Source organism: Porcisia hertigi, chromosome 22, assembly GCF_017918235.1.
Source record: "Porcisia hertigi strain C119 chromosome 22, whole genome shotgun sequence".
Taxonomy (NCBI): Eukaryota; Euglenozoa; class Kinetoplastea; order Trypanosomatida; family Trypanosomatidae; genus Porcisia; species Porcisia hertigi.
In genome coordinates this window covers 99,775-115,796 of record NC_090581.1, presented here as the reverse complement: position 1 = coordinate 115,796, position 16,022 = coordinate 99,775, and the positions used below count along the sequence as shown (strand labels likewise).

The window sequence follows — 16,022 nt, the reverse complement described above, 5'->3', positions numbered from 1 at the left end:
GCCTCACTACTGCTTGTCTCCTCGTTCCGGTGCCGTCACCGCCCCCTCGGTCGCTCACATTCACCTCCCCCCCTTTCTGTGCCAATGGTTCTGACTTGGTGCTGTTGTTGGTCCCTCCCCCCACCCCCGCTTCGCACCGTGTCCTCGGGAAGCGTCTGCGGATGTGTGTCTCTGTGTGTGGTTGCCATGGAGGTCTGAGTCCATGTGCTCCCCCCCCTTCCTTGTGGTAGTACTTGTCTAAAGTCCGTTCGACACCTTGCACCATCGCTGACGTACCTCCCTCTTTTTCCCTCCCACGCACAATGCACACAGCACCTCCCACCACATGTTCCCTGCTTTGTGTAATCCCTTGTCTCCCCCTCCCCCCCGTATTGCTGGTCTCTCTGTCTCAAACTATATTGTCCTACTACCCCCCCCCCCTTCCCCCACTGCGGCGAGAAAGGGATCCATGAGACGGAGATGAGCGAGGGGAAACACGCAGTGTGAAAGCTCAAGTGTAAGAGGGAGATGGGTGCAAGGCCAACAATGGAGGTGGGTGGCGTCATTCCTCACCGACTGAATAAATAACCCTCCCCCCCCCCCCCCACTCCCACCACAAAAAAAAAGAAACATGGCACCTTTTCTAAACTCTGGGCATTGTCATTGACCACGCCTTTCTTAGCTCTCTGCACACGGAAGGCCCGCTCTGCATTGTCTTGTCCACTACCCGTGTACGTGTTTGCTCTTCAAATACAATAGGAGTGATCACCATCCGATAAGGAACAGAGACCGAAGGAAGCAACCCAAACCGCTTTGCAATGAGCCTCCTCCTCCTCCAGGAGGTCTGCTCGTAGGTGTGTGTGTGTGTGTGTGTGTCTACCCCCCCCCCCTACTCCTCCTACTCCTCTTCCCCCCTTCCTTTGGACCGTCCCTTTTTTTTATTGTTCCACTCGGTTTCTCTCAAGGTCACATTGCTAGAATCTTCAACTCCACCAAATAGGGGAGCATCAACATCACAAACACACACACTCTCTCTCTTTATAGGGCCCACCACATCACTCCAGAGGTCTAGTGAAGCACATCAACCGATAGAAGTATGTCTCGTGCCCCCCGTAAAGTCTTGTTTCTCGCCTTGGTGGCGCTTCTGGCGGCAACCGTTGTTCTGGCAACGGTAGCGCCGCATACGGATGACGACCACACGGCAGCCCTCGACAATGATGCCGATGTCATGTATAGGGCGGCCGACGGCGGTAAGAGGCCCGTGTCTCATGTGAGCCGCGTCTTGTTCCTGAACACGTCGTCCCAATCCTTTCCATTCCTCCCGGCGGGATCGAAGGCGAAGGCGGTGATCGCGTTTCGAAACAGCGATGAGGAAGTCTCACAGGTGGTGTTTCTTCTTGCAGGCTTTCTACAGCCCCCAGGGCAGTACCACGCGATCATTCAGAACTTTTCTGTTGTCCGTCAGGCACGCGTGGTCCAGAAGTCAGAGACAGTGAGCATGCACTACACATTCACACCGGATGCTCACCTCGAGCCTGGGGAATACAATATGGTGCTGGGTCTCTACGCGCAGGACTCTTCAACAAACAAGACGTACTTCATGACGGCCTTCAATTCCACAGTCATGGTTGGAGAGCCGCTAGGCACGGACCCCCGCACGATCCTGACGTACTTCACCTTGCTTGTCATCTTTGGTGGCATCGCCTACGTGGCTGCTGATAAGGTTGGCCTTGTGAAGAAGATGACGACAGTGTGCTCGAAGAGCGAGAGTTCGAGTAGCACCAGCGGCAGTGGCTCCAATTACGTGGAGATGGGCACTGGGAACACCGGCTATGACCCAGCCTACGTCAATGCAGAGCACCAGCGCTACCGTGATGAGGTGCTGCGTCGAAGCTCGGCCTCCTCAAGCACTCGTTACAGTTCTGCTTCGCCAAAGAAAAAGAAGTGACGTGATGAAGTCACCGGTGCGCCTCCCAACTTATTTTGTACGTTTTTCTTGGTTGGTTGGCCTCCCTGTAGTGGATGTGTATATATAGGCACCTCTTGCGACTACCGTCCATCCACCTGTCTGTCTGTCTGTCTGTGTTGTGTGTGTGGTGTGTTGTGTGTGTGGTGTCTGTGCGCGTACCACCATTCCAATGGATGGTTGTCCTCTATGAAGCGGTGCGTTTTCAATATCCTTGTACGGCACTCTCCCTCCTCCTGGTGCCGAGTTCGATGACTAGGTGATCGGGGTTCGCGGGTGCATACACAGTCATGGAGAGGTGGGACGAATAGGGACACTCGCAGAGACGTACACACAGACATTCACGGTTGCAACATCCATGGAATTTAATTATGAGAAGTGGGAGAGGGCCGTGTCGCACACCAAAGTGCACAAGAGTTAATGACTGGGCTTTCATCAACTCATGCGCGTTCTGGGGCTACCGTTTTTTCCATTCCACTCCAAAATGGTGTCCCTCGGCCCTCGGCCTCCTCCCCTCCCCTCCCCTCTCCCGTCCCCCATCTGACTTTCCCATTTGCTGTGTTTGTGTGCTGGAGCAGAGAAGGACAAGTCATGTGAAAGACAGGGACACCGGTCGAATAGAGGGAATCGCTCAAGCAGGAAGGGGGCGGGGGGAAGGGGGGCGGTGCCACTCTTGACGTGTGTGTGTGCCTCTTACCTGTTCTCCCGCCCGCTCAGTTGTGCGCGCTCTTTCCTCTTCGGTTCTTGTAAGAGCACATATATATACACGTAACGGTGCATCGGTCGTTGGTGTCCTCTCGAGAACCGGATTTAGGGGTAGGAAGGGGAGTTGTGTTTTTTTTTCTTTTTCGAATGCTTGTTTCTGTGCGTGTTCGGTTGAAAAATTAGTGGTTTTCTGGGTGCTTCGCTACGGCCCACGTATCGGGAGTAGATACAAGGGTGGATGACCGCTGTCAGTGGGCCGTTGTTCGCCTCTCTCAAACAGAGCGACACCAGTAATGTGGGAAGTACATAAGTGCGAACACGCATGCCATCGTCTTGGGGAGACGCAGATGGACGGTGGTGGTGGGAGGGAGGGGACTATGATTCCCTTTCCCTGTCCTTAACCCCTACCATTTGTTTGTGTTATCATGACTGTTTTTTTTTGTTTCGTGAGCGGTGTTTTAATGGCCATGTGTGTGTGTGTGTGTCCCGTTTTACTGTGAGCGTGTAGTCATTGTTCCTAAAACAAACCAGCAGAAGAATTCAAACCCCCACCCCTTTGGTGGCCAACGAGGAACGGGGACCCCCCCCTTTTCTGTCTCCCCCCCCCCAAAAAAAAAAAGACTCATGCGTGCTGTTTAGCTACTTCTCTTCTCTCTCCTGCCTTTACCACAGCATCCTTTGATCTTATTGCCTGCATCCTCAAGAGGCCCTCACCCCCCCTCTCCCCCCCGCCCTTCACTCCACAGAAAGTGTCCACACGTTGTTGTAACAATAGCAGATCGCGGCGTACATGCTCATACGGGATACACGCACACCATATCCTCAGGAAGGATGACCATCTTTAGTCTTTAGCGGTGTTGATAACAGCGAGAGAAGAATTCTTCCCACTACCGTGCCTTGTGTTTTTTTTTTCTGCTGCCCTCTAGGCTTTGTGGACACCGTAACCGAAGAGGTTGATCCAGCCGCCCTGATCCTCATGTGTGTTGTCAAGGACCGCAAACGTTGCAATCTTGTACACACTGGTTTGTTTTCGAACAGCGTACCGACAAAGGAGGTGGTTTAGACGCGCAGAGAGCATGGAGGGTGGCCCAAAGCTTTGATATCAGAGACCACTACGACTAGCAGCTGAGGGTGGCGCTTAACTGGGAGAAGTGATCGACGCACTAGATGAAAAAAAAACGTCAACGTACCACCGTGCGCCCCACCTCGTTGACGCCCCCCCCCCTACACACACACACACACACACACACAGCCACTGCTCTCGACTTTTTTTACTTCTTCTTCTTCATGCTGCATAACTGGACATCTCGGGGAATACTCCGTGCCCGCTGCTCCCTCCCCTCTTTTTTTCACCCCATTTTTCTGCTCTATCCCTGTATTTTGGCCCTTTCTCGTGCGTAGTTTTGACGCCCGAGTTTTTGTTTGGTACGGTCGTACCACTAGAGATGTGTAACGTGCGGTGGTGGTGGTGACGGGCGCGCCTATACGCAGTCGCAAGACCGTTGGTTTGGAACTTGTCGCGGCTACGCAGAGGCAAGTTGCAGTAAACCTTCCCATAATGCATAACATATTTGTGTCTGCGTGAGTGTCTCCGGACGCGTGGGGCTCGTTTTCGTGGCTTAGGGGTGGTCGTACCGAGCCCCCCCCTTTCAGTTCCCCCTCCCCTTCCCCCCTTCTTCCTTATCATCCCCCCACACCCCCACAAGAAAGAAAGGCACACACACACACATGCAAATACACACACACACACACACAACCGCTCACGTGCATCAAACTTTTTTTTGTCTCCTGTGTAGCGTCACCGCACTGTCTGTTGTGGGTTTTGTAGTAAAAGAGACACATCATGGCCCGTGAACGGGTGATCGCGGTTGAGGGGCTGCGGAACTACCGAGACCTCGGTGGCTACTTTACTCAAGATGGAAAGCGTGTCGTCAAGTACAGACACATCTACCGCGCTGACAACGTTGGCGACGCCACGGATGTCGGCAAAAAGACGCTCGTGGAGGAACTTGGCATAAAGTACATCATCGATTTTCGAGGCCCGCATGAGCGGGATCAGGCGCCGTACTCATGTGCAGGTGCCCTGTACTTCCCGATACCGATCGATGCGTGCTCCTATCGAGATGAAGTCTTACGGATGTCCGTGCTGGACGGACGATCTGCGGAGGCGTTACTCCGGCGAGTGGCCACAACTTTTCTCATTGACTTCAAGGATGCCTACCGAACATTTTTCCACGTCCTACTCACTGAGGTAAAGGGTAAGCCTGCCGTGTTCCACTGCACGGCTGGCAAAGACCGCACGGGGGTGGCTGCAGCGCTTCTCTTGACCGCCCTGGACGTACCCGCGGAGACCATAATGGAGGATTTCCTGCTCACAAATCAATTCTGCACACCACCGCCCTGTGAATCCCTCCACTTGGGCAACTGCACCATCGCTAGGGACGCTATCGAGGTTCTGTACCGCGCCCAAGCGTTCTTCCTTGAACTGAGTTTTGGTGAGGTGCGCAAGAGGTATGGCACGGTGAAGGCCTACATGGAGGAGGAACTGGGTGTGGGTGCGCGGGAGTTGAAGAAGCTACGCACCTACTACGTGCGCTCGTCCTCGTAGCGCTTATGAGTGCAAAATATTTCAACAACGGCCGCAATTGTTTTGCCCCCCCCCCCCCCTTGGCTGAGATCCACAAAAAACAAAATAAAAGACAACTTTTCAGTAGCGAGGGGGGGGGGGGAGGGGAGCGAAGAAAAGGAGAAGGGGTGTGGTGGTGCTGACTATTACGCGACTGTCGCTTCGCGTGTGTATTTTCCCTCACCCTCTTCCCCATCTTCATCCGAAGAAAAATGGATCGGTTTGTTTCGAACGCAAATCCACACAAATATGTGTAGTGTGTGTGTGTGCGTGTGCTGTCTTCCCACGTCGTGATGTCTGCTCTTTCCTTCGCCTAAGCAATGAGCGAAGACCCCCCCCCCGCACCCACTCACGTTCTTGCACGAATACGGTGACACACACACACACACACAAATTCTGTTTTCTCCCTTGATCTCAAGCATCACTGTTGTGAATGATGCAACCGGGGGAGCAGCTCTGCTGACTCGCGTCAAGGATAGCTGCGTTTACCTCAGCTTTCTATCATATGTTTTCACGTTGCTTTTCTGAGTCCCGATTTTCAGACTTCAATTCGGTGTAACCCTTGTAGAAGCCCAGGGTGATGTTTTCTGTGCTGTTTCGCGTCTGTACACTAGCCCCGCCTCCTCCCACCTCGCCGAGCTCTCCCTGACGGCATCGTGTCTGTGCTTGAGGCTCTCTTCTGGTACGTTTCTTTCGTTGTCCCCCCTCCCTCCTACCTCTCTATTTCGCATCTCCATGCTTGTATACTTTGCTTTGTTGTCACAACCTACTTTGTTATTTTTTTTTACAAGGGGGGATCTTAATCACGGTGGAAAGGGGGCTAGAAGCCTGTGGTGGTGGTGGTGGTGGTGGTGGAGAGAGAGAGGTGCGGGATGGTGCGTGCGTTTTTTTTTATGTGTGTGTATTGGTGGTCGTTGAGCTCCCTTCATGCGTGCGCACACACACACCTCATCCGCTTGCTTTTCTCAGCCTTTTTTTTTCACCTTTGCGTGCGTACGTGCGTGGCGTAACGAACGGCCATGAACAGATATGAACATCACTATTTGAGTGTGAAGCAAAGAAAAAAACGAGTCATCGGGAACCCCCCTCCCCCGCCCCTCCCGTCTTCCAGCGATCACACCCACCCTCCCACCACATTATTTCTCCGCCATTAAATGCCACTGGCATTATTTTTATTAAAACCCCTCATGTGGATCTCTCTTCACCCTCTTCACTCTCTTGCTAACTTGCTCACGATTTCTCCCGTTGTGCCCCCCCCCCCCCCCCCCCCTCACACACACACACACACACGCACACACACACACACGCTTCTGCCCAACACGCACATCGAGAGCGACATCATCAGCTATAGTTCCTCTTGTTCGTTGTGACCCCCCGATTATCAGAAGGCTCCCAGCACCGCTTTCCAGTGTACGTTCTCCCACATCCTCTGCACTTCGTAGTAACGTATCTCAGAAAGTTCGGTGTCCATCCGCTACCCTCCCCTCCCCCCTCCCATCCCCGCGGGGAGCAGCACCGGTGACACCCATAGGAAGACAACGTTATCTTTTTTTTGCAAGCTTTCAGAGAAGCACAGAGGCCTTCTTTCTTCTACGATAAAAAGCTGTTTGGATTTTTCTTCCTCACCTTACCCTCCTTCCGTTCTGGTGCCGCTCTCCTTTGTGTGGCATTGCCTGTCGTACACCACGAGTGTAACAAAGATTTGCCCATGTCACTTTCTTCGGTTGAGGGGCGTGGTGAGTCGGCATCTGACGTGCGGTCAGAGCCTCGCAGCGTGGAAGAGTCTCTGCACTCCGTACTCGACGTAGAAAACGTCGCGACACAGGTGTGCACGCAAAAAACGGCTTTGCTGTCACCAACTGCCAAGCGCCACCGCGTCGAGGAGCAGACGCCGCCGTTCTCGTTGACACAGGTTATTGGAGTGGAAGGCATCGACAAAGATGCACGCCTCGATGGTTGTGCTCCCGCCTCGTCGACGGCTACGCTTCCAGAGCCCACCCACTCCGTGGACGAGCTGGCTTTGGGTGCCGTGGGTGTGGTCGATGTTTCTGATAGTACTGCGGTCGTGGAGGCTGATGTAACTGGCGTGAGTGACGACACGCTTGCGGAAGAGAGCTGTATAGGTGATCCCGCGTGTGGAGGTGAGGCGTTTGTGTCCGTGGTGTCGATATCCGCTGATGAATCATCGAATCTCACTCAACCTCCGCAAGCGTTGCGAGATGGAGAGCACGCTTGGGCGCCGGAACAGTCGCCCTCAGTCGCGGACCGCAGCGCAGGAACACCACCTGCTATTCCGATCACCAACCAAGATGAGGAGGTTGCGCTGGCTGAGACGCCCACGCACCTATCACAGTCTGAGGGGCCGACCGGAAGCAGCGCCATCACCCCCCACGGTTCCGATTCAGTCATGAGTGAAGGGTGTACTTCCCACTCCCAGGTGGAGGAAGAGCTGAGGGGCAATCGAGAGGCTCAGACTGCCACAGATGCCGCAAACTGCACGCAGATTCCATCCCTCACTTCAGAGGAGTGTGAGCACAGCTGTCAACGTCAGTCACGTCCGTCCGGGGCGGCAACACCGCCAGTTTCTGTGGCAGCCGTCGAGGACAACCCCAAGGCGCCAAGTAAGCATCTCACGTTCGCTGACAGCGCTTTCCCGCCGCAGGTCGTGCTGCCGACCTCTCCGTCATGAGCTGATCCTCTCGGCTACGGCACCTGCTGTTTCGCTACCACCACTACCACCACCGCCCCTCTCCAGATATATATATACATATATGCAGATGAACAGATATTCATTTTTTTCTTTGTGTGTGTAGTTTATCCGTTTTCGGTTTCATTTCACTGCTCTATTTGTTGGGTTGTCAATGTCTCGCCCACCCCACCCCACCCCACCCACACTCCCGTTTCTCTCCCGTTTCGTGTTCTTCACGCGAAGAAGAAGAGGTCGAGCAGCCAACTTGGTCCACATACACGCACACATTCATACAGAGGAAGGGTTGCCTCGCTAGCGCCTGTGCATGTGTGTGTGTGTGTGTGTAACACGGACGGGGTGTGCCGCATCATTATATATACATATATCTGTTTTCGATTCACTTTAACAGAGCACCAGAGTACCTCTTCTTTGTGTAGTGCCTCCTTTTCTATTCTCCCCCTTTCCTCTTCCCCCCTTCCTTCTCAGATCTCTGAATCCAAAATGCACACCAGCGGTGTGTGTGTGTGTGGAAAGGGGGGGGGATGAAGTCAAGTCCGCGGGCGCCCCCCCCCCCCCCCGCAATCTGCTGCTCTCCACTTCAGGCGGTGTGTCAGAGGGTGTGCAATTAAACGTTTGGTCGTCATCCCTATTCAACCCCCCCTCTCATCTCGTGCTTGCTCTCATCGCACTTGCTTCCCCGTACCGCGGGAAGAAGGCAAGACCGTTGAGTCCACACACCCACTCTGTTCCCCTGCGCATCACTAGACGATACTTCGCTTTTAGCGATCACCAAACACGCTCCTGGTCTTGCACAAGAGAAAAGGAGTGGTGTTACAGATGTTCCCGCACCTCCGTCATGCGTCACTGTAATCCACGTTGTAACATTTCTCAAACCCTCAACATCTCAACCTCTTTTTTTTTTTCACCCTCCCCACCACCACCACCACCATCACCACTGCCTCTCTTTTTTTGTGTGTGTGTGTGATGGCTGCTACAGTCCACAAAACGTTCGCCAGCAGAAGAAATTAAACGGCTCTCTAACTCTTGCTTGTCTTGACTGTTTTTTACCACAAACTCTCAGTGTATCTCTTCGTCTCTCTTTTCGTCTCTCTCTGTTCTCTCTCTCAACTTGCTTGTGTTCTTTTCAAAAACGGACTGAAGTATTTTTCTGGCCTCACACCCATCAAACTGCACAGTACATGAGCGCACGTGAATCGCGCCTGCACCTGTTCTGTTAGCTTATCTTCCCACCCCTTTTTTTCTCTTTGTGTGTTCTCTTGTTTATATTTCCAGCGTCTCTCTTTCTCTAGTGAAAGCGACAGTACGCATACCCCCGCCCCCCCCCTCCCCCTCCCTCCCTCCGTGGCTCCCCTCCCTCCTTCTGTCGTTCACCGATCTCGCCCTCTCTTTATAGATATATACACCGCATCACCACCACCACTAGCCACGCACCCACACACTTTCACAGAAGCAGAGAAGCAGTGAACAACTCGGCTGACTTCGTTGTGTGTCATCCTTTCCCCTTAGTTGCTTCTTCTTTTATCTACCCACCACCACCACCACCACCACCAGACGCAGACACACGAAGCCACCATGTCTCGTAATCCAATAAGCATTTCAAGCGTGGGGCTGCACAACCCTCAACGGGACTCTCCGATGTCGTCGGCGACGCCAAAGAGTGGCGGCGAAAGCGCCACCGCAGAATACGATGCAGCCGTGTGCAAAGATGTCGACGAACTGCATGGGACTCAAGAGGAGATGCGCGATCTCTCGACCGTTTGCCAAGCAGAGGCAGAGGCAGTCAAACCCATCCCGAGTTTACCTGAGCGAGTGCTGGGCCGTGTGCTGCCATCTGGCGGTTTATGGAGTGGTGTGTTCAACCTCGCCGCGAGTAGTCTCGGTGCTGGCATCCTTGGCTTGCCCTACGCCTTCCAAACCTCCGGCATCCTCATGGGTACCATTCATTTGACTGTTATTTACCTGCTCACAGTGTACTCGGTGCGCCTTCTTGCCATTGTATATACCAAGACAGGAATCAGGAGCTACGAGCTCACCGCACGCTATGTCTTCGGCCGCGGCGGTGACATCTTCGTGGCAATTATCATGTTCGTCAAGTGCATAGGTGCCTGCGTCGCGTACGTTATCTGCATCAACGATCTTTGGAGCTCATTTCTCTCAGATCATCGCGTGGAGGGCTACTACAGGAGCCTCAGCTTCCAGCGCGTATTGACGACGGTCACATTTTTGTTGTTGATGCTGCCGCTTTCACTCCCGCGTCAAATCAATTCGCTCCGCTACGTTTCCCTTTTTGGTGTGGTATTTGTTTTGTTCTTCGTTGCCTGCGTCATTGCCCATTCGGCGACGCATGGGCTGAAGGAAGGCTTCAGCAACCGAAATCTGCACCTGTTCACTACAGGCAATCGCGCCATACAGGGACTTGGTCACTTTGTCTTTGCTTTTCTGTGCCAGTCGAATGCATACCAGGTATTCAATGAAACACCCAAGCCCAGTGTGCGGTTTTTCGAGATGCAAGTGCTCGTCAGCATGGCGGTGTGCACGACCCTTTACTGGTTGGCGGGCTTTTTCGGCTACTGCGACTTTGGTGACAAAGTCCAGTCATCGCTGCTGCGCGTGTACCGCCCGTTGACGGATTATTACATCGCCGTGGCCTACATTGGTCTCGTTGTGAAGCTCTGTGTTGCCTTTGCGCTGCACATTTCGCCTTGCCGAGACTCCGTACACCACCTCCTTGGCTGGAACCTGCACACGATTGCCTGGTGGAAGAACGCGCTGCTGTGCACTTGCCTTTGCGTCATTGCGCTGCTCGCGGGCCTGTTCATCCCGAACGTGAACGTGGTGTTTGGCCTGCTCGGATCTTTCACCGGAGCCTTTATCGCCTTTGTTTTCCCGGCTCTCTTTTTCATCTACAGCGGAGGCTTCGAGCTCAAGAAGGTTGGCGCGTACAACTTCTTTGGCTCTCTTGTTCTTCTACTCTGTGGTGTGATCATCATCAGTTTCGGCACCACCGCCACGATTTATGGAGTGTTGTAACGACGTGAGGCCAAAAAAAAAGAGAAACTGAGGGAGGGAGGGAGGGAGGAGCCGATCACCTTCTTGATTTCAATACATACATATATATATATATTCACTTCTTCTTCTCGAGGTCTGATCAATGTGGCAATGAGGGCACCGAGTATGTGTGCTGTGGCTAAAGATTCACTCAAGTAGAGGGGGGCTCCATGAGAAATAGCGAGAGAGAACGCGTGTGCGCGAGTGCATTTAGTGTGTGGGTTGTGTGTGTTTCCACATTTTTTTTTCTCTTATTGCCTTGTTTGCATCCTCCTCTACAGGGTACCATGCTAGGAATGAGCCCATCCGTTTGCACCATTGAAAAAGCGCGAGAATCCTCCTTTTCCGAGTCGTGCCAGCAACGAATTTAGATGGGTATGTGCGCGGGTGTATGGGAGAACCCCCTGTGTGTGGGGAGGCTCTTACAAGGGGGGAGGGGGGGCACGGGTGCTAGTAGTAGGGGTGGGGCGATCATAACCATGTAGTCAAATCCCAAAGAGCGCAGTGCGCGTGGTCATAATAGGAGTGATGCACCGCGCCTCCTCCCTTCATTTTTTCCTTCCTTTCCCTTCCCACAAAAGGCACTTCTCAGGTGGTCCAGACCACCTCCTGATCTTCTTGTACTTATATGATTGAGTTCGTTTTTTTTTTCGCTGATATAGTGTTTTAGCAGGGCTAACTTTTCCCTGTCACGCCCTCGCTTCCACCCTCTCTTGCGCGTCCCGCCCCCCTCCCATTTTTTCCAACACACATAGTCTATCGTGAATGAGGCAGTCAGTCTTGGTCCCACGTGTACCGGAATGAATCTCCCACTTCTGCCATCTCCAGGATCCATGAGGCCTTGGTGTAGAGAGGACGGTTGGCTGGCAAAAAAAAAGATAAACATGGGAAAAATGGGACTCAGCATATTCTACATACAAACACATGCATGAATGCATGCATATATATTTATTTATATATATATTTATCATCTTTTTTTTCTCCCCCTTCCCTTCCCCTCCCCTCCCTCTTTACTTTGAGTACCATGGTACTTTTAAACAAGCAAGACACCATAGTGCAAATGAGAAACCATGGACTTGCGCGAAATCTTGTGGGGGCGGTACCGTTGTCATCCGTGTGGATGTGTCTGTGTGTCGGTCTGGGATGCCCTCACATTGTACAGGGCCGGATAGGGGCCTCTGATGATTATGGGTTTCGCAACCCCCTCGTCTCTCCTTTGGGCCTCTTTCTCTGGTGTGTGACGCGGCTTCCTTTGCTTTTCAAAAGGTTCACACCGTCACACGTCAAGGGATGCGTACGCTTTCACGTGTTTCTGCTGTTATAACCCAGGAGTGCAAGGCTTGCTTTCCATCAACACCTGCGCCCATCACTACCACCCTTTCCATTCGGTAGGACCTCCTCTCTCTTCCCCTGAACGTAGAGTGTCGCATTCCCTTCCTTTTTTTTTTCGGGACGTCTCTACTGTTGGAGTGTTTTTCGGTGATAAATCTGCAATGTAACAGAAGGGAAACAGAAAATAACGACAATGACAAAGGCTGAGCGTCCGTCTTGCTGTTTATGGAGACTGCCATCTCCCCTCCTCTCTCCCTCCGTGTTGCTCTAGTCATGCCACGCGCCTCTACGTGCGTTTATGTGTGAAGCATTTTTTTTCCCCGTGGTCCAGTGTTTAGCATCGGGTGACCCTCATCTTCGTCATGCCCCCCCCCCGCCCTTTTCTCTCCCTTCTTCCCTCTCCTCCCTCTCCTCCCTCCCCCCCACAAACGCTTCTTCGTCTGAGCTGTACATGGAGAAGTCGCACGTCTAAACTTGTCAATATCGATCAGGCTATTACCACCCTCCCCCCCCCCCCGCGTCATTTCATGGGTGATTATCGGTCCGCTCAAGCCAAAGTCCATCTGCGCTAGAGGAGAGAAATGAAGGCACCAGAGCCTCAACCGTCGGCGGCCAAGCACAGCCCATGGAGGCTCTGGGACACGCTTGACCTCCGTATTCACGTATTCCTCGCGGTTATCGCTTCCCTAGTCTTCAGCAATGGCGTACGCGCAGATATGGCCTTTGACGACCATAATGCGATCGCCACCAACGCCGACGCTCACATGGACAAAACCTCGCTTGCCTCTATTTTTTACAACGACTTCTGGGGCAAACCGCTTCACCATTTCGACTCGAACGGGTCGTACCGCCCCATCACGGTCCTCACGTTCCGCATTCAGCATTGGTTGATGGGCTACCATCACGACACGGCTTTCCTTCACGGCTTCAATTATGTTCTTGCGTATCTCAACGTCTGCCTCGTATTTTACCTCGCGCGCCTTTACGTCTACGTGGCTGTACCCAGCGCAGCGCTTCACGGTCCCAACGCCAAAGCACAGCCTCTAACGGCTCTGCTGACTTCTCCTCTGCACGCGGTGCCACTGATGGCGGCGCTGCTGTACCTTGTACACCCCGTTCACGTTGACTCCGTCACGTCCATTGTGGGTCGGTGCGAGCTACTTTACTGCTTCTTTGGGCTGATCGGTTTTTTCTGCATTCACCGATATCTGAACCAGGCGGATGCAGCAACCCGTAAAGTCTCAGAGCCCGTACCCGTCTCTACGAAGCGCCGCAAAGGGGGGTGCTTGAAACGGGAGACACCCACCAAACCGGTCGTTACCGAACTCTATGTTCTCTTGTCCATCTGCGCCCTCACCACCAGCATTCTTTGCAAGGACAGCGCCATCACCTTCACCGCCATTTATGGGGTGCACGCGTGTGTGATGTACGTCTGTGGCCGGTGCGAAAAGCACCACACGCTGGTGGTGGTTGTAGTGTCAGTCGTGGAGCTGTTGTGCTATCTCGGCTTCCGCCGTGAATTCATTGGCAGAGTTGACCTACGATTGAGCCCGCTACTGCATCAATCCGAGCACCCGCAGTATTTTATTCCGGAGGGCCTCTTTCACTGGCTCAGCATGCGGTGGCTTATTCAAGTGACGAACTTGAAGCTTTTATTTTTTCCTACGTCTCTATGCAACGAGTACAGCTTCGACTGCATCTCGCATGTGTACAGCTTGCAAGACCCCCGTGTACCAGGCTTTGTGGCCATCACCGCCACAGCCGTCCTCTTGGCGTCGAGTTTGCTCTTCAGCACCTTTGTTTGCCGTTCGCGACTCGCCCTGGCAGGGTTTAGCGGAATGCTTTGGATGGCTATTCCGTATGCCCCAGTCAGTCATCTCTTCTTCGCTGTGGGGACTTTTATCGCTGAACGCTGTCTGTACGTGCCTTCCATTGGTGCGGTGTTGCTCATTACTTTTATCGTAGCCACACCGGGGCTACGCGCTGGTACTGTGAAGCCTTACTTCTACGCGCTGTTGTTGCTGTCGTTGGGGTGGGGCATTTTCTCTCACTATCGAAACGAAGACTGGCAGTCAAATGAGCACCTGTCGCAGGCTGCTACCCGTAGCTGCCCCAATAGCGGCAAGGCACACTACCAGCTAGCTATTGCCCTCGCTAGCCGGATGAACAGCGTGACGTCGGAGGCCGCGGCCTTGGCACGACGATCCCTGGAACTGGATCCGTCGTCGAATCGCGGCTATTACTTATTGGCTCTCTATGAGCTCCAAACCAACAACGATATCCACAAGGTGTACGACTATCTTCGCAAGTGCATGGACGACCTGTTCGGCAACCAGCTCTGTCACAAGCTGTACGAACAGGTGCAGAGTCGTCTGTACCCCAACATGACTGAGGTGGAGCGCTACGTTGACTTTGCCGGCCTTTCACGCCGCGCCTCGTACAAGGCGGTGTACCTCCGCCTTGCCGGCATTATGTCACTCCAACAGAATCAACAGCCGTGTGTAGCTGAGGGGTTGCTCGAGCGTGCCTTGGCCGAGTGGAACAGCTCGAAATTGTATTGGATGAAAGATGAAATGTCGCGGGAGGCTGGAGATGTCACGTACTGCAACGCACTTTATTGGTACCTGCAATCATCGTCGCAGTGCGAGATGCCAGCGACGACTCGCATCGCCGAGCCGGCAAGACGCGCCGAGAATGCCGACGTGCAGAGGGACAATAACTTGCCGAGTTCTCCGCTAGCGACAAAGAGCACTTCTCCTACACCACAAATGGCGGTGCATCGAGCGGCAGCGGCTGCCCAATACTTCCGTCAATGCGGAACGGACTGGCGCGTCTTTCTCACCGAGCCCAGATACAATTATCCCACTATTCCGTATCGTATGAAAGAGTATCTCTCTGTCGGCGTCGGAACAAATGCGTTCATCTCGGACCTGATCAACTATACCCTGCCGGGCACATACGAACGAAGTGCGGTGCTGCTGAGTGTTGTAGAAACCTCATTGAGCCAGCTCTGTCACCTCACCACTCTCTTGGATGACAAATACGTGGTGAAAAAACTCAGCCAGCTCTACGGAGACCAGCTGCAGATGCTCAGGGTGAGATCGCCCGTGCTTCGCCACACGCTTGTCTCCAGCCTTCAAGCAATTCTAAAGGAAGTCCGTAACTCGAGCTCGGTCAGTGAGGCTCAACACGAGACGCTCAAACGTCTACTTACCACGCCCCCATGTGCAAATGAACTCGCTTCGTTGCTACGTTAGTGCCAAGGTCACTTTTCTTACGTTTGTGTGGGGAATGAGGACGAGTGGGGAGGGGGAGAGAGAAAAAAAAACGAAGAGTGTATATAAATATTTCGGAGAAGTACTCCTCCTCCTCCTCCCCCCCCCAAAAAAAAAACACATACACACACACACACGCACAGTGTTGAAAAAAAAAAGAGTATGTGGGTGCACACAATTCGATGTTCCGCCAACTGAATCAATGTTGGCCACCTGTGAAGAGAGTGCCTTTCCCTCTTTAACCAGTTTGTATAATTTTTCTTAAAATTTATTCTACTATCTGGTGAGATTCTGAGTTGTTGCTCACGCAAAGGTATTGGAGGTCTTGCCCTCTCACCCCAAAGTATATAGCTGTACATATAAACATGTAAAGATCGAGAT

The 16,022-nt window shown here is 53.1% G+C and overlaps 5 protein-coding genes across 5 annotated transcripts; all 5 read left to right on the top strand.

The window, feature by feature from the left end:
• Positions 1 to 1,075: 1,075 nt before the first annotated feature.
• On the top strand, positions 1,076 to 1,927 carry JKF63_04355 (uncharacterized protein; the record flags this gene model as incomplete). The annotated part of the gene is made up of 1 exon (XM_067900341.1): positions 1,076 to 1,927. One exon carries the CDS (start codon positions 1,076 to 1,078, stop codon positions 1,925 to 1,927), a length of 852 nt encoding a protein of 283 aa, XP_067757170.1.
• Positions 1,928 to 4,493: 2,566 nt separating this feature from the next.
• JKF63_04354 (uncharacterized protein) lies at positions 4,494 to 5,258 on the top strand (the record flags this gene model as incomplete). Its single annotated transcript, XM_067900340.1, has 1 exon — positions 4,494 to 5,258. One exon carries the CDS (start codon positions 4,494 to 4,496, stop codon positions 5,256 to 5,258), a length of 765 nt encoding a protein of 254 aa, XP_067757169.1.
• A 1,726-nt stretch (positions 5,259 to 6,984) lies between these two features.
• JKF63_04353 (uncharacterized protein) lies at positions 6,985 to 7,965 on the top strand (the record flags this gene model as incomplete). The annotated part of the gene is made up of 1 exon (XM_067900339.1): positions 6,985 to 7,965. The coding sequence occupies one exon, from the start codon at positions 6,985 to 6,987 to the stop codon at positions 7,963 to 7,965; it is 981 nt and encodes a 326-aa protein (XP_067757168.1).
• Positions 7,966 to 9,558: 1,593 nt separating this feature from the next.
• On the top strand, positions 9,559 to 11,016 carry JKF63_04352 (uncharacterized protein; the record flags this gene model as incomplete). The annotated part of the gene is made up of 1 exon (XM_067900338.1): positions 9,559 to 11,016. One exon carries the CDS (start codon positions 9,559 to 9,561, stop codon positions 11,014 to 11,016), a length of 1,458 nt encoding a protein of 485 aa, XP_067757167.1.
• Positions 11,017 to 12,947: 1,931 nt separating this feature from the next.
• On the top strand, positions 12,948 to 15,623 carry JKF63_04351 (uncharacterized protein; the record flags this gene model as incomplete). Its single annotated transcript, XM_067900337.1, has 1 exon — positions 12,948 to 15,623. One exon carries the CDS (start codon positions 12,948 to 12,950, stop codon positions 15,621 to 15,623), a length of 2,676 nt encoding a protein of 891 aa, XP_067757166.1.
• Between the last annotated feature and the right edge of the window lie 399 nt (positions 15,624 to 16,022).